Consider the following 22784-nt stretch of genomic DNA (forward strand, 5'->3'; position numbering starts at 1 on the left):
AGCTTAGATTAAGACTTGAGGACAGGTCATGAATTGGAATAGAAAATAAAAAAGAAATCTAATATGTGAGTCAAAAAGATAGAATCAATTGCCCTTTTTAATGAGTCAAGGCTATTTCTATATCGGCGGGTGGAGTAAGACAACCGGAGTATTCGGACCGGAGTGTTCGGTGTGGAAACCTCGGGGAAGGGCCTCAACAGTCGATCACTACGGAAAACGTGAAATCCGGAGAAAAATTGGAGATTGAACCTTGTTGATTTCATGCGTTAGTTGGAGATGATCAAGAACTCGACGCCCTATTAACTACACCGCTACGGAGTACTGTGGTAGCGGATATGTTATCTACTCTAGTTACTATATACAAGAATAGTCGGCCGCTTATGCGGCCTTGTCAAGTATTTTTTGGTAGTATTTTATGGTAGTCTTTTCAGATGCTCTTTTAGATGTCTTTTTAGATGTCTTTTTTGGTGGTCGTTTTTGGTGGCCTTTTCGGATTCTTCTCTACTTAGTGTTTTCAGATGTCTGTTTTCATAGATATTGCCTCCCCCTTCTCAGTTTGTTAGCAGAAAAAGGCGAGAAAAAAAGTATACTTTGCGCAGACGACTTTTCTATGTATAACCTTTGAATCTCAGCTATAGCTGAGGCAAGAAAGATGCGGATTTTTGTCCTCTTGTTGGGGTGTCGTTGTTGAGAAGATCGGGAACCAGCCTTGGGAATCATCAAAAGCCCCATTTATAGGACCGGAGATGAGATAATGTACAATTTACTTGCTAATATTACATACTGTTGCTTTCAGCCATTCACAGTTTCGCCAACAAGGACTCAACAAACGTGCGTAGTCCATCCAACGACACATCCTCCTTCACGTCCAGCTGACGGCACTGCACCTCCAAAGTCTCCTTCTTCTTCCACCCATTGCCAACAACGACAATAATAGGGTATCCAATTAAGTCTGCATCGCCAAGTTTCCAGCCCATACCCTTGTCCCGGTCATCGAGGATAACATCAATAGGTGCCGCGGCGCCGCCGGTAAGACTATCATACACCTGATCCGCAACGGTCTCCAGCCCCTTGCCTGAGACCACCACAACCTCATAGGGTGCTATAACACGTGGCCAATTGAGTCCCTTGGAATCAGCAAGTCGGTTCGCCACTGCAGAGATCATACGCGAGACGCCGATACCGTGACATCCCATCTGCATGGGCACGATTTGTTCCTTGGCCGAAGATTTCGCACCTGCATCCGAAGATCCCTCGAGAAGAGCAGAGTTGACAGAAACAGACGCATTCAGGACTTTGCTGTACCGCGTTCCCAGGTGGAATGTGTGTCCCAGTTCCACGGCAGAGTGGCTGGTTAACGATCCATGCGCGCACTGCGAGCACTGGTCTCCGTCGTGTACGCGGACAAGACTGAGTTTATTTGAAGTCCCAGGGAATCGGTCAAGCTTGGAGTAATCTATGTCCGAGGCTGTGCAGCCAACTTCCTGGAGAAGATCGCTCAGAGGCGGGCGCTGGTATACCCGAACCTGCGAGTCGTATAGATCCAACACACGTGGCTTGTGCGTGGAGGACTTATTTGCCTTTACGTGGGCGGTCCATCGCTCTAGTGGGTTCTCCACGCTCAGATCGAGGTCAATACCAGCGGCGGTCGCCACCGCCTTGACAGCGTGTGAGTTGACGTGGCGCTCAACGGGCTCTGTCGCGCCGTTTTGCATCGAAAATTTGGGGTGCCAGCTCCGCACAATGGTGTTGCTATCGTGAGAGATTGCCATCCACATGCCAGTTGAGATTGTTGGTCCACCTTCAACAAGTGTATCATCGGTCTGGAAGCCAGGTGCCGTGTTCTGTTCAGAGTCATCAGAGCTGTGCGTCTTGCCGTCTGCGAGTTCTTCGTTATAGACATGGTCACAGTTCGAGCAGCTGACCACCTCGTCCTCGCCTTTCGGGCTGATGAAGTGGTACTCATGGCTCAATGAGCCGCCCATATTCCCTGAGTCTGCTGCCGCGACTAGGTAGGGAATCTTGAGTTCATTAAATAATTGTGTGTAGGCATTTTTGACTGCATCATATGTTTTCAGTGCCTCGCTGACACTATAGTCGAATGTATAGAGGTCTTTCATGATAAACTCTCGCCCACGAAGCAGGCCCTGTCTAGGCCGGGCCTCGTCTCTGTACTTTCGCGCTTCATGTGTGCTTACGTTAGTGATGTTGACAAAGAATAGACAAACAGAAAATCTCACAGATTTGATACACCCGCAGAGGCAGGCTCTTGTATGACGTTGTCAGATTCCCCACAAGTGTTGTAATTTCTTCCTCGTGTGTTGGGGCTAAGAGAAATGGAGTGTCTTTTCGATCTTTGAATCTGAACAGCTATGATGCATGTTAGTGACATGATGCAAGACAGTGGGTATGCTCAACCTACTTCTGAGCCGTCGGTCAGTCTGCCAGACTGTCCCCAGAGTTCTTGTGAGGATATTGAGGACAAAGAGACCTTAGATGCACCTAGATTTGCTTTAGTTGTCATCCAATGATAAGCAAAAGGTACGTTCCATACCAAGTGAGCGCATATGCCTGTCAATCAGACGCTCAAGCTTATCTTGAACACGTAGACCAAGTGGGAGCAGATGAAACACTCCAGAATATGCCTGGAGGGCCGTCAGAAATACTTAATTGGATATAAAGATGTGACTGCTCACCTGTCGGAGAAAGCCACCTCGCACTAGCAGGTCATTGGCATCCTCTAGATCTCTATTAACATCTGGTGAAGGTGAATTCCTATCGGGTTTCTCAATGGCGTACCCTTTTCACCATCAACGGGCTTCTTGGAAATTCCACCAGTAGGGATCCAGGTATTTGAAACACGGCTTCTGCCGTCAACCTACATGGAGTCAGCACTCACTATCAAGCATATTCAATCAATCTTTTGGAAGCGCGTACGTGAAGATTGCATTGCTGAACGCGCGGGCTCAACGCTAGCCGCCGCCCGGCTATGCGCCCTGATAAAGGTCGTAGCCCGGAAATCATCGATTAAGATAGTTCAACGCGTTGAAAGCTGATATTTTCACAATTGAACCGCTGGCTAAACACAAAATAATTTGTAGAGCAAGCCGAGTGTCACTTCTGCGGTGTTTCTTATCGCGTTGGTCCGAGCGCCCCGATAACCCGCCGCAAAAGATTTCTCCGTTTAATTTTCTTTCCTCCATCAGTCAACCCCAAACACAACACACCATGGCTACAGGGAAAGGAAAGCGCTCTTCGGGCGCAAATGAGATTGCTCCTGCGACGAGCGTCTCAGCTCCCGCTGCCGAAACCATGCCATTCATGCCGGACGAGAGCGCCTTCGCAGGCCTACGACAGAAAATCGAACAGCGTTTGAAGAACCAGACTCAGAGCACCGGGAAGGGCAAGAAGGATAATACAAAGCCATCAGCCCCTGCCGCCAATGCTCCTGCAAATAAAGGAAAGCAATTTCCCGCCAAACCCGGCCGCCCTCAGGATTCCGCACAAGGCAAGAAGCGGGATCGCAACGGCGAGGTGATTGCTCGCGAGCAGAACAAGGGTGGAATGAACAAGCAAGAAAAGCCCAAAGCTGGCAAGAAGAGCAATGACGACGAAACACTGCGCCAAGAAATTCTAGCTATGGGTGGTACTGAGGAGGATCTTGATCTTCTTGCTGGTGTCGACTCTGAATCTGAGGTTGAGGGCGAGTCCGGCAAGGTTGACGATGATCTTCGGAAGCAGCTCTCTAGCATGTTGGAGGCTTCAGGTCACGTCGTGCCCGAGGATCTAGCAGATGACGAAGTTGAAGACGTCGAAGAGGAAATAGAGAGCGAGGATGATATCGAGGACAGCGAGGACAATGCAGAGAGCAGCGGGCCGGAATCCGATATTGAGGAAGCCCCCGCTCCGAAGCCAAAGGAGTCTGAATCTGTGGTGCCTAAGGAGTATTTGAAGCTGGTAAGATGCGGACCGGCCTAGCACTACAACGCTTTTGCTAACATGATAATTATAGAAAGTTCTTCCTCGCTCCGACTGGTACAATATCCCTATGCCCTCCTCCGCCGGCGATACGAAACACATGAACGCCTTGCCCCGCCACCTTATGGAGCGCGTTCACGAGCTGGCCAACAAATTGCTACAGGAAGAAAATGAGGAGTATGCGGCAGCCCAGCGGGCATCTGCTTCTTCTTCCCACAAGTTCTACTCGACCATTATGGCGTCTGGTACCCTGAGCGATAAAATTTCCGCCTTGACTCTTAACGTTCAAGAGTCGCCTCTGCACAACACCAAGGCACTGGAGACCTTGATTGGTCTTGGAAAGAAGCGTAGCCGTGCGCAGGCAGTTGAAGTTCTGCGATCATTGAAGGATATGTTCGCACAGGGTACTTTGCTGCCCAGCGACCGACGATTGAAGTCTTTCACCAACCAGCCTGGTCTTGTCGCCGCATTCCAAGGCGCCGGTGGGCGGTGGAACGAGAAAGACCCTCTGCCGGGCGGTTTGAAAAAGAGCGAGCTGATTGTCTGGGCCTTTGAGAACATCGTAAAAGATCAATTCTTCGAAGTCATCAAGATTCTAGAGATTTGGTGTAATGACGAGATCGAATTCTCACGGACCCGCGCCGTCAGTTATGTCTACGAACTTCTCAAGGAGAAGCCCGAGCAGGAGACCAATCTTCTGCGACTTTTGGTCAATAAGCTCGGAGACCCGGGCAAGAAGATTGCCTCCCGGGCCTCATACCTGCTGCTGCAACTCATGCAGTCTCACCCTATGATGAAGCCGATTATCATCAAGTCAGTGGAAGAAGTGCTGTTCCGCCCTGGCCAGAGCTCTCACGCCAAGTACTATGCTGTTATCACTCTGAACCAGACCATCTTGAGACTGAAGGAAGAAAAGGTGGCTGGTCAGCTGCTGGACATCTACTTTGGACTGTTCCTCGTTCTATTGAAGCCCTCCCACCAGGGCAAGCCTGCTTCCAACGGGAAGCCTGCCGCCAAGGGAAAGCCTGCCCCCAAGGGGAAATACAATAAGCATGGAAAGGGACCGAAGGGCAAAGGCGACGACGATGCTGCCAAGGGACAGGCCCAGGACGACGAGATGCGTGAGAAGCTGATCTCTGGTGTCTTGACCGGTGTCAACCGTGCTTATCCTTTCACTGACTCTGATTCCGAACGGTATGTTTCTTTTACACTCTATTCCTCCATGAAATGTACTAATTCCTATTACTAGCATGTCGAAGCACCTCGACACCCTGTTCCGTATCACACACTCCTCGAACTTCAACACCAGCATCCAAGCTCTCATGCTGATTCAACAGCTCACGGTGTCTAACCAAGTCTCCGGTGATCGCTTCTACCGCACTCTGTACGAGTCCTTGCTCGACCCCCGCATTGCCACCTCATCAAAGCAATCTCTCTACCTCAACCTCCTGTACAAGGCTCTTAAGAATGATCTGAATGTCCGCCGAGTCAAGGCATTCGTGAAGCGTCTTGTCCAGGTTCTTGGCATGCACCAACCCTCTTTCATTTGCGGTGTCTTCTTCATGATCCGCGAGCTCGAGAAGACCTTCACAGGCCTCTCGTCCTTGGTTGATCAGCCAGAGGAGAACGATGATGATGATGAAGAGGTCTTCCGTGATGTTCTCGATGAGGATGACGAACAGCCGGAACCTGCCCCTGTTGTCGAAGCCAAGAAGCAGAACAACGTATACGACCCTCGCAAGCGAGACCCCGAGCACAGCAATGCCGACCGGAGCTGTCTTTGGGAATTGCTGCCTTTCACCTCTCACTTCCACCCGTCCGTCTCCCTTAACGCTACCAATCTGCTTGAGCACAACCCCATGAGTGGCAAGCCAGATTTGACCCTGCACACTCTCACTCACTTCCTCGACCGCTTCGTGTACCGCACGCCCAAGGCCAATGCCAGCTCCCGCGGTGCTTCTATCATGCAGCCTCTCGGTGGTGGTGAAGCCGTCGACCGGTTGGTGGAGGCAGGCAAGAAGGCACAGAACCAGCTGCCGCTCAACACCGAAGCTTTCTGGAAGAAGAAGGCCAACGATGTTGCGGCGGAGGATGTCTTCTTCCACGAATACTTCACTCGTGTCAACAAGGACAAGGAGAAGGTGCGTTCCAAGAAGAGCAAGGACGTTGACGCCGAAGACCAGTCCGACGAAGGTCTTAGCGGAGACGAGGACGAGATCTGGAAAGCGCTCGTTGACTCTCGCCCCGAGCTGGAAGCCGACGAGGACAGCGACGACGATCTGGACATGTCCGATTTGGAATCTGCCTTGGGCTCCGACGAAGAAGATGTCGAAGGCGCGGACGAGGACGACTCCGATGGTGGTGTCATCTTCAATGACGAGTCCGATGTTCCTTCCGACGAGGAAATGGCCGAGTTCAGCGAGCCCGAGGAAGCCGCGCCTGCAGTCAAGTCCAAGAAGACCGCCAAGAAGCCCTCCAAGGAAGCCGAGGAGGACTCCGACGACTTCGATATGGACGTCTCGGACGACGATGCCTTCATCGACAGCGACGAGGACCTGCCATCGGATATCGAATTGGGTGGAGTCGACCTCGAAGAGCCCGAAAAGCCCACCGATGCTGCGGCTCCCGAGTCGAACCGCAGCAAGCGCCGCAAGCTCAAGCAGCTGCCCACTTTCGCCTCGGCAGACGACTACGCTGCGCTGCTGGAGGACGAGGACGAGGGAATGTAATCTGTTTATCCTTGCACAAAGAGAGTTCGATTATTTCTTACGCCCCGTGGGGGCTAAAATTCCTGTTTTGCATCTGGAGTTGTTACAGGTTGCACACATTCTGCTTTCCTTATTCCTTTTTTTTCCCATTGTGATCTATATCTATCCTATCTACTATCTATTCCGTCTCTGGACGCTGCAGTCAATACATGCTCTTTGGAATATGCCCAGGATCTAGACCTAACAAGCTTGCCGATCTAAAAACCAAGCCTTACCCCTCTCTAGGCAAAAGTACGCAGTACTATAGGACAGCCTTGGGAGTCCAATCAAAGGGGGAAGCTTAATTCTGCTGATGGATTTGCGTTTTGGCAATTGTAGCAAGGGATACGGAGCACCCCGTACATACGAAAATATCTCAATCTATGTACTAAATATCGCGCATCATATGTTATAATTCCATAGTGTACTCCGTATATAACATCGTATTAAACATACAGGGCATCTAAATAAGCTCAGATCTTGTGTGGCTTAAAAGCCCCCAAAGTCACCCGTACTCCGTGTGGACCTTGATGCCATCGCTGCGGGTTCGCACGCAAGAGCGGCTGATGGAGCCGAGGGGCGAGAACATTCAACGTTCAATGTTGTTCTTTTACTTATGTATGTATTACCTAGGCAGTATTCGACACTTTATTTTGTTGCATGCCATTCCAGATATGTACAATACATATCATATGTCATTTAGCGACATAGCCCTAGAGGCGTTCGCGCATAGTTCATGCTCGAAGGCCTCCAGGCAAGGGTCCCCCCGGGGCCGGCCAGACCATGAGTCAGCGGCACGTGGTATGATGCTTTGTTGCCTCAGGCAGAAAGAAGTAAAAAAAAAAGTCAATGTTGACAAGTTGCCGATCCTTCCATTCTCACAGGCAAATCAGAATCTTCGATAAAATCCCTGATCAAATATACAGATATACCATGTTCCCACTATTCCAAGCTGAACCCATGTTCGCAAGGCATGGTATGCATGGATTCCAATCTCAAGGATGGATTCATTCGACAGCCATCCGCATGCGGGGCAGCCACAATCCACTCGACGCATAGAATAACGCACGATATGATATGCGGGCGCAACCGACTTTGCCTTAAGTGGATTTAGCTACGTTCTGATACTCCAATCAAATGGCAATTTCAGCTCGTGCCCCCCTTGGAAAAATGCGGATTCGGGATGCCCGTGGAGTTTGATATCAAAAAAAAGAAAAAGAAAACGAAAAACAGCGTGCACATTGTACATCGATGTACTATGTACCAGGCGACAAATCAGTACCATGGACTTATACCTGAGATGCATCAACTCCAATGGCCTGGATTCAACTTCCCTGATGTGCTACTTGACTTCATCAGGGTCAAAACACTCACAGTTCCTTGGCACAGTCTACCGCAAGCCACGGCTTACGCTTCGCCTATTGCGGCTGATACTTGGCTCCAGCAACGTCATATTTCTATATTTTGCCTGGTCTCTGGTATATTTGATTTTTTTTTTTTTTTCCGGATGTTAAGACTTCCAGTGGAGAACGTCGGAAATGACGGTATTCTCCAGAAACTAGAATTAATAGATTACCATGCACGATGCGATCGCGCCATACCTGGTATTCTACTATGCCAACTTCTTTTTTTTTTTTTTTTCTTTTAGATTTCTTCTCTTCTCTTTCTTCCGTTGATCTCTTCTTCTTCCCACTCTTCAGTCCAGTTGAGAATTGTGTGCAGTTCAGGGAATACTACCTCAGGTACCCGCATTTGCCCTAATCCGTCCAGCTCTGATCGCTTCACCTTCCAACACGCCGATCACCCCCCAGAATTTAATCATTGCAGTGTAAGTATCTGACCGGTGCATCCGTCCAAAGAAGAAAAAAGGACACAGAAAAAGAACACAATCCGCTTACACGCGACAAGTATTCTATCAATTTTCTTCTCGAGAAGCGTTACATGCATCTGCAGATCTTCAACTCTCCTCTCGACTCCACCGAGTTCCGACAAGCGCGGTTCGTCCGCTCTTTAAAATAAAAAAATGGCTGGTCCAAATGAATCGCCAAATCCTGTCAGCTGGGACCATGACCGGGACCACGACAGCAGCCTCGAGCTGTCGGACAAGCCCGAGCAGGAACCGAAGCTGAAGGACTTCGATGTCGAAGGCCAGGGCCGCCGCGGCTCGCAGCATAATGTCACTGCCGTCGACTCATCGTCAACGACGGAGAGCATCGGTCGCCAGATTGAATTGGAGTCGGAGAATACAATCAAATACCGCACGTGTAGTTGGCAAAAGGTGCGCTTTGGACCGATAAAGCTGTTAAGATTTGATTGACTGATCTTTTTTTTACAGACCGCTGCATTGCTCTTCTCTGAGTATATTTGTCTGGCTATTATGTCCTTTCCTTGGTCATACTCAATTCTGGGTCTGGTTCCCGGTTTGATCTTGACCGTGGTTATTGCTGGCATTGTCCTGTACACTTCACTAATTACCTGGTATGGTACCCTGCTCAATAGCCGCAAGCCCGTAATAAGCCTCGGTGTTAATATTTGTATAGGAGATTCTGTCTGCGACACCCGGAAGTCCGCGACGTTTGCGACATCGGTCAGTATCTGTTCTGGGACTCCAAGATTGCGTGGTGGGCCACAGCAGTCATGTTCCTCCTGAACAACACTTTCATCCAGGGCCTGCACTGTGTGGTGGGTGCCGAGTATTTGAACACGATGTCCAACGGCGCAGTATGTACAGTCGTCTTCTCGTTAGTTGTCGCTATCATTTCCTGGTGTTTCTCGCTGCCCCGCACATTCAGCACGCTATCTAAAGTCGCAACCCTCTCAGCATTCTTCACCTTCATTTCCGTCATCCTGGCTGCCGCCTTCACTGCAATCGAAGATCACCCGGCCAAATACTCGCCCGCACAGGGAGAACCCATTGTGCTCGTCATCCCGGCCAAGGGCACAACATTTGTCAAGGGCATGAATGCCTTCTTGAACATTAGCTACACCTTCATTGGCCAAATCACCCTTCCCAGTTTCATTGCCGAGATGAAGGAGCCCCGCGACTTCTGGAAGTCCGTGACAGCCGTGACAATCGCCGAGATCATCGTCTTCAGCGTCGTCGGTGCGGTCACCTACGTCTACACCGGCAACCAGTATATGGTTGCGCCAGCTTTTGGATCTATCGGCGACGACGTATTCAAGAAGGTCTCCTTCTCGTTCATGATCCCGACTATCATTTTCCTGGGCGTGCTGTACGCCTCCGTGTCTGCGCGTTTCATCTTCTTCCGCCTGTTCGAGGGCACCCGCCACAAGGGTAACAACACTGTCGTTGGCTGGGCTGCTTGGGGTGGAATCCTTGCCGCGCTTTGGCTTGCCGCCTTTATCATTGCCGAAGTCATTCCCTTCTTCTCCGACTTGTTGTCTATCATGAGCGCCCTCTTTGATTCCTTCTTTGGGTTCATTTTCTGGGGTACCGCTTATATCCGCATGCGCGCTGCGGACCACGGACCCCGTTTCTTTATGGTCCGTGGAATTCGAGGCTGGCTCGGATTCATTTTTAATGTCTTCTTAATTCTCGTTGGTTTCTTCTTCTTGGGACCCGGAACATACGTAAGTTGGCGAGCCCCTTGCGTCTGGCTTGCTTCGGCTTGTCTTGTTCTTGCTCTTTCTTGTTCTGTTGCTAACACATATTCCTTCTAGGCTGCTGTTATGTCCGTTGTTGCCAGCTACGCGGACGGCACCGTCGGTGGTGTTTTCACATGTGCCAGCAATGCACTGTAAACCCCCCGCAGGGCGGGGAGTTTGTAACATTTTTTCATCTTCATCTTCGCATTTGGATCTCTTGTGCACGTTGTTTCCGATACACCGGGTCATAAACTCCGGTGACTTCATGACTGATGACCGAGAAAGCAAAGTGGTGGATAATTGTGGATTTTACATACCACTTGAGCACCTTTGGGGGTATTAGGAATTGTTGTTTTTCAGATGGATGTGGATTCCGTCACAGGCTTTCAATTACTTTGGATAGCTTGATGGAAAGAGCCTCAATCGTGGGATCTGATCCCCATATATGTATATTTTTTTTATTCCCGCATTCTTTGCAGCAGTTGAATGCAGGCAACCGGCTTGGAGGCTGCAATTTGGCTCTCCGGGTTTGATTTGCCATCACCGCGGCAATACTCCGATGGCCTTTTGGTCTACCAATCAATGTAGCCAGGTACCTGAGTTGTGCAGGAACACACTCGCCTCTGACAGAGAATGTAAACAAGAGTTCGCCGATCATCATACAATGGCGTATGTCTTATATGTTGAAACAGACCAATGATATAGTTAGTCTATAAGAGCTATATCGCCAACAACCCGTCCTGTTGAACGTCCGAATCGGGCAACCAGCTACTCCCCGATCGCCTATCACCACGTGATTTTCCCGCGATGCTTCCCCGACGGCGGATTGGTGACTTCTCGCGGTTCGTTTCTTTCTCTTTTTCTTTCTTCTTTTGTCAATTCAATTCCTCCAGCATTGATTCACCATGTCAAGCGTTCGTATTCTCACACGAGGTGTTGACCTCGCCGCCGCGAGGGCCGCCACCCTCAACCTTCCCCGCGCCTCTATCGGCTCCACCGTACTTCGGCGGGAGCTCTCCTCCGCGGCTATCGTGCGCCCAACCGTCCGTCGGTCATTGAAAGCCAATGCACCAGTCGCGGCCGTAGCTTCGCGTGATGCGAACCAGGCTGTGCGATATGCCTCTAGCAGCTCCAGCGAGCCCCTCAGCAAGACACAGCTCTATGACTTGCACGTGGAGCACGGTGCCAAGATGGTGCCCTTCGCCGGCTTCGATATGCCATTGCAGTACGCGGATCTGAGCCATGTGGAAAGCCACATGTGGACTCGTGAGAAGGCCAGCCTTTTCGACGTAAGCCACATGTAAGTCAACCGTCTCCGAGCCAAACAAACCCGCAATGGCTAATCAAGCTCCCCATCTATAGGGTCCAGCACCAACTCAGCGGCCCCGGAGCCATTGACCTCTTGAAGAAGGTGACTCCTTCCTCAGTAGACAAGCTATCCCCGAACACCTCCACCCTCTCCTGCCTCCTCGAAGAAGGCACCGGCGGCATGGTCGACGACTGCGTTATCACCCGCCGCAGCGAAGACACCTTCTACTTCGTCACGAACGCCGGCCGCCGCACAGAGGACCTGGCCTTCCTAACCGCCGAGATCGAGGCCTACCGCTCCAAGCACGGAGCCGACAGCCTCAAGTGGGAGATCCTCGGCGACCGCGCGCTGGTCGCGTTACAAGGCCCCCTCGCTGCCTCCGTCCTCCAACCCCTCATCCACACCGCAAACACCCCCACCTCCGAAACCAACCTGGACACCCTCTACTTCGGCAACTGCCGCGAGCTGTACCTCACCCTCCCAGACGGCAGCGCAACCGCCCACCCTCTCCTCATCTCCCGCACCGGCTACACTGGCGAAGACGGCTTCGAGATCTCCATCCCGACTTCCGGCGCCCCGTCCCTCCCCCGACAAGTCACCGAGCTCCTCCTCGCCGACAGCAGCAAATCCCGTCTCGCCGGTCTGGCAGCGCGTGACTCTCTCCGTCTCGAGGCAGGCATGTGTCTCTACGGCCACGACATCTCCACCGCGCAGACCCCGCCCGCCGCGGCCCTTGGCTGGGTCGTTGGTCGTGATCGTCGCGATCCGGCAACTGCTACCTTCAACGGTGCTTCCATTATCCTTTCCCAACTCGCCAGCCCGAAGACTATCCCCCAGCGTCGCGTCGGACTGTCCGTTGAGAAGGGCCCCCCTGCTCGTGAGGGCGCTCTTGTCGTCGATATTTCTGACCCTGCGAACCCCGTTGAGGTCGGCGTTGTCACTTCTGGTCTGCCGAGCCCGTCGCTTGGTGGTGCCAATATTGCTATGGGTTATGTCAAGCAAGGGCTCCACACAAAGGGTACCGAGCTGGCTGTTAAGGTCCGTAATAAGGTCCGCAAAGCTACTGTTGTTGGTATGCCTTGGATTGCGAGCAAGTTCCATCGTCCTCCTCAGTAGAGGATAGATTGGTTTGTGCTTTTCGGTTTTGTTCCTTTCTGAAATGGAGGGACTCGTGCGAAGACTAGCGTTTTGAAGATTGTTTTACTTGGCATTTGTATATATGTTTCCGATTTTACGACTGATATTCATCATATCAAAAGATTCTTTATTTCTCGTTCTCATTCCCTACCAGCTCTGCTCGGACAAATATATTTGTATCTTGACCATCGTTGTTCAATGGCGACATGTAAGCAGGTGTAGGTATAAAACTACTTCAAAGTTCCGAGTTAGAAGTAAGAATTATGTACCAGAGGCAAAAGAAAATCATGCTGTAACGATAAACTACCTACCCAATGCGGAGTATAAGAAAGCGACTATTTCCAGGGCTACAAGCAGCGAAGCCCCAAATCAACCTACCAAGCGCCTTGTATCCACATGACTATCCCCAGCCCTACGGACATGATCAAGATGCAAAGCACGCTTCGATGCAAGACCAGCAACACCACCAAGCTGCCCACCCTCAACACTCTCCCACCTACGGTTCCTCACAGCCCCACTACCACGAACCCCAGCCTCCGGCATCAAAGAAGGCGGCAAATCCTCCGATTTAGTCCCCCACTCACTCTCCGCCTTCCCAAGAACAAGAACCAACTCCCATCCCTCCGTGAAGAAATCATGTCCAATCCAATTCCTGGTATAAGGCTTCCCATCCAGCGTCGCAGACTGAATAAACCCATTCCCACCAGCAGCAGCGCCAGTAGCATTAGGCGTGTTATACTGAGCCCAGTTAAGCGTCCTCACCGTTGCCGTTTTCCCCGTCAACGGGGAAACAATACTAACAGACTCGAAGAACGGCACTGTGAGTAGGTACACGCTCTGTCCTGGGTTTGGGAATAATCCCATCATCGCCATGGCGACGAACGAGCCCATGGCGCCCGAGTCGTCATTGCCTGGCAGTCCGGCTGGCGTCGGCGAGAAGTAGTCGGGGATATAGGTGCGCACGCGGGAAGTGGATTTTGCCGGACGCCCAGCGTAGTGGTATTGGAAGACTGTGAGGAAGGCTGGCTCGTTGCCGATGTAGGTTATGTTTTGGTCGTGGAGGTAGTCGAGGCGCGTGACGAAGTTCTTGGGGCCGCCCAGGAGGGTTATTAGGGTTTGCATGTCGTGGGGGACGAAGCTAAGGGGTTGGTGTTAGAAGGGGTTGGGGTTGGGTTGGGAATGAAGGTGAATATGAAGGAAAGCTTACAATTGATACTCCCAGATGCTGGATTCAAAGGTTTCGCCTGCGGTGTTTTGCAGTGAGCAGGCGAGTCCGCTCCCGTCGATGTTTGAGCATGCGAGGGGATCTTGCACGCCCCATGTTCCATTCAGATACTTTGGCTGGAAGAAACCGGTAAAGCCAGTGTCCTTACCTTTCCACAGAGAGTCTTGGTCCTTCTTGAATAAATTTTGCCAGTATCGCGATCTGCTCTCGTACCGCTCTGCGTCGGCTGTCTTGTTCATGCCGCGAGCCATTTGCGCGATGGCGAAGTCGTTATAGGAATACTCGAGTGTGCGTGAGATGCTGCGCGTCATTGTGCCGAACCCCTCGTAGTCAAAGTCTTCCACGGGTATATAGTGTAGTTCTTTCCAGCTGCGTAGACCGCCGCGGCCTTCGCTAGACCAGTCGTATGGCTCCTCCTCGGCGTCTTTTTGCACAGCTGCGTACCCGGCATCCCAATCAATCCCATCTCTGAGGCCTTTTAGGTAGACATCTGCCAGAACGTTGTCGGCATTCGAACCGCCTTGTGTGTATCCTTTGCACAGTGACATGCGGCAGTCTGGTAGCCAGCCTAGATGGCGCTGGGTATCAATGAGGGAGCGCACCATATGTATTACCGAGGAAGGATCAAAGATAGTGAGGAATGGAATTTGGGAACGGAAGGAATCCCAAAGACAATAGAACGAATCAAAGTAAGGCTCGCTGCTCTGCCACAGCGGGTTCTCGCCTGTGTAGTTCTGAGGGTTGATCATAGTCCGGTAGATTCCACTGTAGAAATTGGACAGAACGGATGCGTCGATGTTTGTACGTGAGACACGGATCGGACGCATCTTTTCTGTCCATTTGTCGACTGCTGTCTGGCGGGTTGCGTTGAAGTCGAAGTGTGGAATCTCAGACTCGGCATGACCGCAAGCTTGCTCTGTGCTCATGAAGCTGACGCCAACTCGAGCGAGGACCGTATTGTCTGGGGCAGATTTGAAGCGGATAAATCCACCACCCTACGGAATTACAGTTAGTCCTCTCTGTACATAAGAAGAAAGCTCTCGACTCACTGGCAGCGGGTACCCATTGATGCTGCGGGAGATTTTCAAATCATGAACACCAGCACTAGCACGAGAATTGACAAAGATACCACTATCTCGCTGGGCTGCAGGGCTTTTGAAGTCGGCACAGAAATGCAAGAGGTACGATCCCGACCCAAAACTAGGAGCGAATCGCGCATCACCGGTCATACGGCCCGTTGTGTTGTCTACTGAGATGGTCGCGTTGTCCTGACGGGAGTTCGACAGATCGGTGAGATCCAGCAAGATCAACGGGCTGGTGCTGTTATCATTTGGAAACTGGAAGCGAAACAGGGACGTATGGTGCGCAGTTGTCATATCAACCCGGACCCCCGATGCCAGCTCTATAGCAAAGTATCCTGGGTGCGCCTGGACCGAGTCGGGCTTATACTTTGTCTTTCGTTGGTTCTTCGGGTAGACACAGCCATTCACATCATCCCCGGCGCATTTTGCATAGGGAAAGAGAGGGAAATTGCCTAACGAAGGACTGCCCCCAGTGCCAGAGTCGTGCATACTGGAGAATCCAGTGACGCTGCCACCCTCATGGGCGAAACCTCCTTGGTTGCTTTCTGAATCTGTGTCGGCGACGGCTTTTGCCATCCCATATGGCAGCGAGGCACCAGGAAACACATTTCCTGCGGAGAATTGATTGTTAACATGAAGTTGGACTCATTTGGTTGTTCGAAATTACCTCCGTTGGCACTGCCGATCAAGGGATTGATATATTGTAGGACATCATAATCTTCCACCGGAGGGGTATCTGCAGCATTAACTAAAAGGCGACTAGTTAAAAATAACGACAGTAACAAATATGGCGGCATGGTCTAGGTTGATTAAAAATAATCGAACGCGTCGGGAAGGTCTGCTATTTAGATACCCCCCTTCATCCCGCACCTGCCAGGTATGCATGCCCCTGGCGATCCCTGGCGATCCCTGGCGATCCCTGTCTGTTGCATTCCGTTCTGCATGTTTCCCCTATATGGATCCGGGGATGGGTCTCATGTTACCGAGGTAGTGCAGGGGATGTACTCGAGGTTGATTGGTGACACTCGTGTACCCGGAATGATAGGATTGAGAAACAGTCACAAGATTGAGCAATCTAGTGATGTCTTGTCACAGTAGGGTTTATGGTCCTTTCATCGAAAGCCTTTTTTATTGTAAGAATTATGTACTTGAAGGATAATTCCTCACAACAACTTCCATGTACCAGGTAAAGGCAAGCAATTCCATTTTGAGAATTCGAAAAAAAAAAGGACACCACCGTGTAACCTCCAAGGCTGTGTTGCAGATATATGAAGTAAAGAAAAGCTAGGCAGCATACCATATCATTGCTATCAAGCTAAGTTTTGCTGCTAGATGCGGTTTTGCCAGATTATTCTTTTGCATGCTCTTCCCCGGAAGACTCTTTTCAATGACTCAGGGACGTCGCCGTAGCTTTTCGAAGAAGAGGGACAAAGAGGCCAAGGATCTGATGAGATCCTCAGATGATCTCGTTAACTTTATGTATGAACCACTATTCAAAAGTCAGAAGAAGGCAATCAGGTTTGAGATAACGGACCTCAGAATTGGTATCGATCTTTATGAAGCGAAACATACTATCTTCGCCCGTTATGCCATATATAGTACAATCACGCTTTTACTGTGTTTTCTGCCAATCTTGTTCCAAATATGTAATATAATTGATATCATATGTACTTGCCCATATACCCTAAGCACATGCTCCTTTCTGCTGTGTTTTATAGGCCTGAAAGTCCATAATTCCTCTCTCTGGATACTTATGGGTCCCTACTTTTTGTGCCGAATTATTGGAAAGGAAGCCAGCGAGGTATCAATGCGATTGTATTAGATCTACCTGACCGACGAACCAAGGAAAATAGAGAAAAAGAAAGCATGATTTAGCAACTTTTATAGTCCCATCTGCTTTTTCCTTTCCCCCTGCAGTCAACACTCATCGCGGCTAGAAGAACTCCTTCTGTTCTTCGTGTGTCATAATCATGCCCAACTCAAAATTGGGGGATTCGGCATACCTGGGCTAGGTAGTGATCTGGATTGGGACGCAGAGGGAAATGGTTGGTGTCAGGGCGTTCGTGCCAGGAGTGTGGTAGGTCAACGAGAGGTCCAGCGAGTAGGTTCGGGACACCAGGCAGGAGTGAAAGGTTGGTACGAAGGTCTTCGAGCTAGGGAGAGTGATAGGGATGATGACCGAGGCGGTGTAATACCTGTCTCCAAATAATGCTGTAGAGGGGCCGGCCGAGACATCCGAAGTGATGGAGTGTATTGAGTCGTGGTAGTCAGAGTAAGATGATGCCGAGTGTTTCTCCCATTGGGCTGAGGCGACAGACATGGTCGACAGCGGAATAGACTCGGTGAATAGACCCCGGCCGCCTTGCGAGAATGTCATCGCACCAGAGTGGCAAGGGAAATCCTCCAAAGGAGCCGCGCTATAGAAAGTGCTCGCCTTGAGTCTGCTGGTCATAGATCCAAGGCGAGGAGGCGGCTCGTTACCCCTTGGGTCAAATCGGAGCTGTACTGTCGCTACAGTACTCACAGTATCACAGGAATAACTGGGAGGGAGTAAGCGAATTGGCTTAGGTTGAGAGGAAGAAGCGAGCAGGCGGCACTGTTTGCTTCGTAGGAGTCCGCGTCGTCCGCCCTTCCCCTTGCTTGTGCAGTAGTAAGGATGGTCGAGAACATTGATAGGGGGCTCTTCTTCCACGGTTGGAATGATGCGGACCTTCGTGGAAAGGCTCGCCAAATACTCGAGCTGGCAGTCATTCGTCGAGGACTGTTTCAGCACACTGACGCGAATTATATACGAAATTTGGCACATATCAGGAGCCATATCATCCGGAAGGGCTTTTCCATTGCCGGCCAGCATAGGGTCACCCAAAGTCGGCGGGAGCATGGTGTGAGCACGGTGAATATAGTCGTTTATCCGTGGGTGCGTGCAGGCCTGCGGCAGCAAACGATTTGGGACAACAAAGGTGAAGGGAAATGAGTACGAACGGCCAGGCTTTAGAATCACTGGGATCGGATACTCAGTCTCCTCGATTGGCTGGTGGAGCTCGAGAAACACCTGCTGTGACCCTATGGGGCCGGACAGAACGTGATCGACGGTTGTGTGTGATGAGCCTGTGTTATTGGGGTTAACCAAGGGTGCCCCTGGTGATAGGAATAAATTTCCAGAGACCAAACTTACCTTGCAGCACGATTTCAACTTCATCGAAAGGCGTTTCATGTTCAACGGTGATAATGGCGGTGCCTTCGATTTGGTCGCCGGTGGTATATGAGTTGACGAGTTGGGGTTTCTGGCCAACTAGGCGGATTTCGATTTCAGGCCGTGAACGCCAGGACCAGGCAAATGTCGACTTCACGGCTGATGATTGAAGTCGCTGCCATCGCATCGTGGCTTACAAATTCCCTCGCAGAGACAACGCAACCTTCAGGATTATTAGAATACGGATTATTAAGCCTTTTCTATGGCAGAGAGAAAACAGCGCAGGCGACTGAAGAATCCCGGCAAAATAACAGGCGATTGTGAATCTGAAGTGTATTCAAAAGAAATCACTAGGAATCGCGCGTGTAATGTGATCGTGTGGTATAATCAATGGGTGCAGGGAAATAAAAGGGTAGAAAGAGGCGCTGTCGACAACTGCGCTGGAGCTTGAAGGCATACTCGGAGCTGGTGGGCCACCCTTTTATAGAAGCCTAGAAAGACTAGAAACAATGGATAAACGCATCAGATATTATGCAATCAGCTTTAATTACGTCGGAGATGGTCTAAAAGTCAATTAGGAGCCCGGGGCTAGACCTGGACAATGTGTATCCATGGGAGTTGTAGCACTTGCAACTTCCATGCGATAACTCCTATAGCACTCCCATGACCCCTTTAGTCCTGCCAAAACAGACATCTTGCATAGATATGTGAATCGCTGTGGACGGGTTTGTGAAGTGTGCAAGTTCGATGTGAATCTTGAGCGCCGACGGTTTCTCCACCAATATCAATAGACAAGTGTTCAACGGTGCTATCCTCGGGGGAGGAGCTGGGTTGATACCAAACAGCCAATAGAGTTCGCCTGGGCGCGGGTCGACGAGGGCCTGATGTCCGAGTCGGCTGTGCGGAGGTTAGAACAGTTTGAAAGCCGGTGAAATGGGACGACGGATGAGTGTAGTAGGACTAAGACCAAGCTGTATAGGTCAAGTGGTGGGGAAAACCTTGGAAGGCCCACGGAACGTCCTCGGGTGGCTACTGATGGGTACCTTAAACCTAATATGATTGGATGGTCCTGTGGCCCCACTCCTCATACATGCCTATCCAAGAAAGAGACTCCGAGACTCCATTTTTTAAGCTCCAGGGCTTGGAATGAGTACATTTGTTCATTTTCGGCCCTTGTCTCACATTACCAGACTCCTGTCCACTCTGGACCTGCAAAACCTCGTTATATTGTCACCGAATACAGATGCAGATAGCTCTAAATCTGCAACAGTTGTTCAGCGACGCCGCATGGAAGACATGTTCATAGATGGTCTTATAACTCTCAATAGAGATAACCCTAGTATCGGATGAGGCCCCAAAATCCAACTCATCCTGGAATTCACAGGTTCCTACCAGGAGCACACGTGGACCTTGCAGCGTATGGCTGGCACCTTCGGAGACATCGCTCGAAAGGCCTACCTTGAAGGGTCCGCTGGATACATCTCTGTTCGTAATCCCGTTGATCCTGGTACATTTCAGTTCATCCCTGAGTGGCATGGGTACTGAGCTCGCAGATATTTTCACTAATAATCATATAGACTAGCACGCCACTTTGCGATGATGAGCGGTGGGTAATTCTTAGCAATCGTTCACTTCTCACTACCGGAGATACTGTCGACGAAGCAACTGTCATGACTGGAACGTTGAATTTGTGATTATAGAGGTAATATATTAATTCCCATAGAGCCAAAAATGTCCATCCAATTGAATGCACCGAGCTCATTGCGGTTGATGTCCCGCTCCTCCCAGATCCGTTGGATTATATCCCATTGTCTGGATATGTTCGTGATCCCGTAATGCTCTACTCTGTGCCACCACAATTTACAAGAATCCCGCTGCGGGCCTATAGTGTCACAGGAAGCAATAAACATCGGCCATGTGATCGGGGCCATTATGCGCACTTGACGGGATTTTGACCTCGATTTGACATCTTCTGCAGCGTCCATGTGCTCGATGACATGCTCAATTTCCTTTCTGACATCCGGGGCCTCGTAATGTTGGATACGCCGGTAATAGTAAATCAAAGCCCCATAATGCCAAGCTTTTGCTTGATGGTTGAATAGAGTCATCATCAAGTCGTCACTTGCAGCGATCGACGATATTCTCTCATTTTCCAGCCTCCAGGATAGCAGGGTATCGCCTAAATTTTCACAGGCCTGAAGAAGATCGTCTGGGATAGGTTGCTGTTGCCTCTCGAATTGAGCCACGAATTCACCGAGTCGACACGTTTCCTGGATCGTTGCCGCAATGGCAGGTGCAATCCCGTACATATATTCATAACAACCACTTGACCGGATGGTCAGTTCCTCTGTGCGAGAAATGTTGGGTTCGATACCGAGCCAAGGTGACAGAGTAGCCTCGAAAGACAGTGTTCGGACCATGAGGGCTAAAAAGGCACTGATTTCATTGAGCTGCCGAGTCGAGCCACTGATCAATCTCCATTTTTGGCGCGAATTTCGTAATTTCGTTGCAGCATCCAAGTGTATTTTGAAGTCTCCATCCCCGGATATTACCTAAAGAACATTAGTGAGTGCAATGCGAATGTATAGACGGGTTAATCTCATCCATGCTTACTCCGATTGTAACAAGGGATAATATTGCCATCAACCAAAATTTATAATCTGCCCCTGGTGTGGAGGAGTCGATGGCAGCCTGCAGGGATTGAAGTGCATAGTACCTGTGTTCAGCGCCTATATTGTGGCACCTGGTCTGGAGTTTATCACGGTTCCACATGTGGAATGCGGCCGATGATAAAATCGCGTGATAGATTGCCGAATGTAGTTTTGCCCTGGTCGCAATTGAACCTGACATGCTGAGTTGTGCGCCTTCGATTGCCGCGGGAGCATATATGCTACGATATGGATTTTGGGTGTGGATTATGGGTTGGAGGAGATCTGCAACATGATCCATGTAGTGGTGCATCAGCTTGCCAACTTCGGCATCTCCAAAAACACTGCTTTCGATATGCCGAATTGGAATACGTGTTAAGTCAGACAGAGTCGGGGATATGGTTGGTGTTGTGGTATCGGAGTGCAAGAGCACATCGTCCCAGTCGCACGTTGGGGAGTCTTTCTCACTCAACTGGCCATGAGCCGAGGTGAGATCTACCCAGGAATCATATTCCCCGATACTTCCTTCAGTCTCCGCCCTAGATCGGACTTGAATATGGAAGTCATCGGAGACATTGACTGCGTCGTCAGAAGAGGGGTTATAGAAAGATGCGAACGGGGAGGAGGCTTGGGCTAGCTCTAAATCCTGCAATTCCGTGTTTTGCGCATAGTCGTGATCAGTACCTGTTGGTCCTGCCAAGTATTCATCGGAGCTCCAACATGCCTGGCCTTCCCCTGACCCATCGAGAGACAGGACCAAACTCTGGGAGGCACGCTCACAGTCCTCAATACGCAGTGGGAAAATTGAGAAGGGGCCCTTTTTCGATGAGGAGCCAGATCCTACATCGTATTCGATAGAGGTCAGGAAGTCATCGATCTCTTCCGCCCGGTACCGACACACGGTATCTTGATTTAAGACCCGTCAGATTATAGACCTTGTGGACGGTATTACGGATCATTTCATACCTAGCAATATGCTCCTTCGCCCTTGTCTATTGGAAGTAGCGGCCGGATCAGGCTCTGCGAACGGGTCTGATACCCACTGCAGTCTAATATCATAGCCGCCACAGGGAATGCCTCGCTTCTCACAGTTCTTACATGTGAATGGCCTTTCGTCACATCTGATCTTCCTTGCTTTGCATGTCCAACAACTATTTTTTTTATCAGCGAATACCTTTTAAGTAGTTGGCTAGGGAGTCTTGGCGTACATACCCTGTGAAGGCCATAGGCCGGCGCCTTGCTTGTGCTTGCATTTTGAGCAGAATGATTGTCTGATTCTAGGCCTGTGATATTCTCCCACAAGCATCGATTTCTTTATTTGCGCTGACACGATTGACGGATCCAATTGACGTACTCTGTATAAGTGAGACAATTTGGAGAATTATCTCTGTCATATGCATTCATCTTGGCAACCTTGGACCTCCTGAGGTCGGGATCCTCTGTCTACGGGTGCCCAGGTCCACTTCCCAGGTGCCCAGGTGATATCCATGGATGACATAATACATATGAGTCATCTACCTCAATTGCCCACCTAGGCAGGTGCCCATCTAGGGAGACCGAACCTTCCTAAATTAGAACCTTCAGTCAAATTAACATTACCTAGGGTTTGGGGCCATCAAAACTACCTACATCAGCGCCTTGTTACATACATAGTAGTTTGATATATAGGGCATAACCTATTTATAATCTGCTAGGCCAAAAAGCGGGGTTTCAAAACATCATACATCGCCAACCAAGGAGACCAAATATTTGAAATCTATAAAGAAATTCAACCGCCTTGGTTTAGGACATTTGTGATTATCTTGGGTGACATTTTTTCATGAAATGACAAGAAACTGCATCAATAAGCACTGCACACG

General features: G+C 50.2%; 7 protein-coding genes across 7 annotated transcripts; 3 read left to right on the plus strand and 4 right to left on the minus strand.

Annotated features, from left to right (window-relative positions):
* Window positions 1-800: 800 nt before the first annotated feature.
* Window positions 801-3024, minus strand: N7471_002658 (putative proline--tRNA ligase AIM10; the record flags this gene model as incomplete). The annotated part of the gene is made up of 7 exons (XM_057275378.1): window positions 801-2182; window positions 2241-2370; window positions 2423-2502; window positions 2555-2645; window positions 2697-2740; window positions 2800-2878; window positions 2938-3024. The coding sequence occupies 7 exons, from the start codon at window positions 3022-3024 to the stop codon at window positions 801-803; spliced, it is 1893 nt and encodes a 630-aa protein (XP_057140016.1).
* Window positions 2883-6707, plus strand: N7471_002659 (RNA-binding ribosome biosynthesis protein MAK21; the record flags this gene model as incomplete). The annotated part of the gene is made up of 4 exons (XM_057275379.1): window positions 2883-3008; window positions 3037-3957; window positions 4013-5172; window positions 5228-6707. 4 exons carry the CDS (start codon window positions 2883-2885, stop codon window positions 6705-6707), a joined length of 3687 nt encoding a protein of 1228 aa, XP_057140017.1.
* A 2041-nt stretch (window positions 6708-8748) lies between these two features.
* N7471_002660 (putative neutral amino acid permease) lies at window positions 8749-10487 on the plus strand (the record flags this gene model as incomplete). Its single annotated transcript, XM_057275380.1, has 4 exons — window positions 8749-9003; window positions 9061-9203; window positions 9266-10316; window positions 10407-10487. 4 exons carry the CDS (start codon window positions 8749-8751, stop codon window positions 10485-10487), a joined length of 1530 nt encoding a protein of 509 aa, XP_057140018.1.
* Window positions 10488-11236: 749 nt separating this feature from the next.
* Window positions 11237-12756, plus strand: N7471_002661 (glycine decarboxylase subunit T; the record flags this gene model as incomplete). The annotated part of the gene is made up of 2 exons (XM_057275381.1): window positions 11237-11631; window positions 11694-12756. 2 exons carry the CDS (start codon window positions 11237-11239, stop codon window positions 12754-12756), a joined length of 1458 nt encoding a protein of 485 aa, XP_057140019.1.
* A 390-nt stretch (window positions 12757-13146) lies between these two features.
* On the minus strand, window positions 13147-15881 carry N7471_002662 (glycoside hydrolase family 92 protein; the record flags this gene model as incomplete). The annotated part of the gene is made up of 4 exons (XM_057275382.1): window positions 13147-13915; window positions 13985-14997; window positions 15052-15695; window positions 15752-15881. The coding sequence occupies 4 exons, from the start codon at window positions 15879-15881 to the stop codon at window positions 13147-13149; spliced, it is 2556 nt and encodes an 851-aa protein (XP_057140020.1).
* Window positions 15882-17092: 1211 nt separating this feature from the next.
* N7471_002663 (uncharacterized protein) lies at window positions 17093-18464 on the minus strand (the record flags this gene model as incomplete). Its single annotated transcript, XM_057275383.1, has 2 exons — window positions 17093-18222; window positions 18260-18464. 2 exons carry the CDS (start codon window positions 18462-18464, stop codon window positions 17093-17095), a joined length of 1335 nt encoding a protein of 444 aa, XP_057140021.1.
* A 1503-nt stretch (window positions 18465-19967) lies between these two features.
* N7471_002664 (Zn(II)2Cys6 transcription factor) lies at window positions 19968-22358 on the minus strand. Its single transcript, XM_057275384.1, has 4 exons — window positions 22138-22358; window positions 21892-22076; window positions 20891-21831; window positions 19968-20829 (listed from the first exon to the last, which is right to left on the minus strand). Exons 1-4 carry the CDS (start codon window positions 22176-22178, stop codon window positions 19972-19974), a joined length of 2025 nt encoding a protein of 674 aa, XP_057140022.1. The 5' UTR covers window positions 22179-22358; the 3' UTR covers window positions 19968-19971.
* Between the last annotated feature and the right edge of the window lie 426 nt (window positions 22359-22784).

This window comes from Penicillium samsonianum, assembly GCF_028829775.1.
Source record: "Penicillium samsonianum strain IBT 33392 chromosome Unknown utg000002l_segment0_segment0, whole genome shotgun sequence".
NCBI lineage: Eukaryota > Fungi > Ascomycota > Eurotiomycetes > Eurotiales > Aspergillaceae > Penicillium > Penicillium samsonianum.

Coding starts and splice junctions, on each gene's coding strand:
- N7471_002664 (XM_057275384.1), bottom strand. CDS start 22,178: ATGCAAGCACAAGCAAGGCGCCGGCCTATGGCCTTCACAGG. Junction 22,077..22,137: donor CGGCCTATGGCCTTCACAGG/GTATGTACGCCA, acceptor TAAAAAAAATAG/TTGTTGGACATGCAAAGCAA. Junction 21,832..21,891: donor GCGAAGGAGCATATTGCTAG/GTATGAAATGAT, acceptor TCTTAAATCAAG/ATACCGTGTGTCGGTACCGG.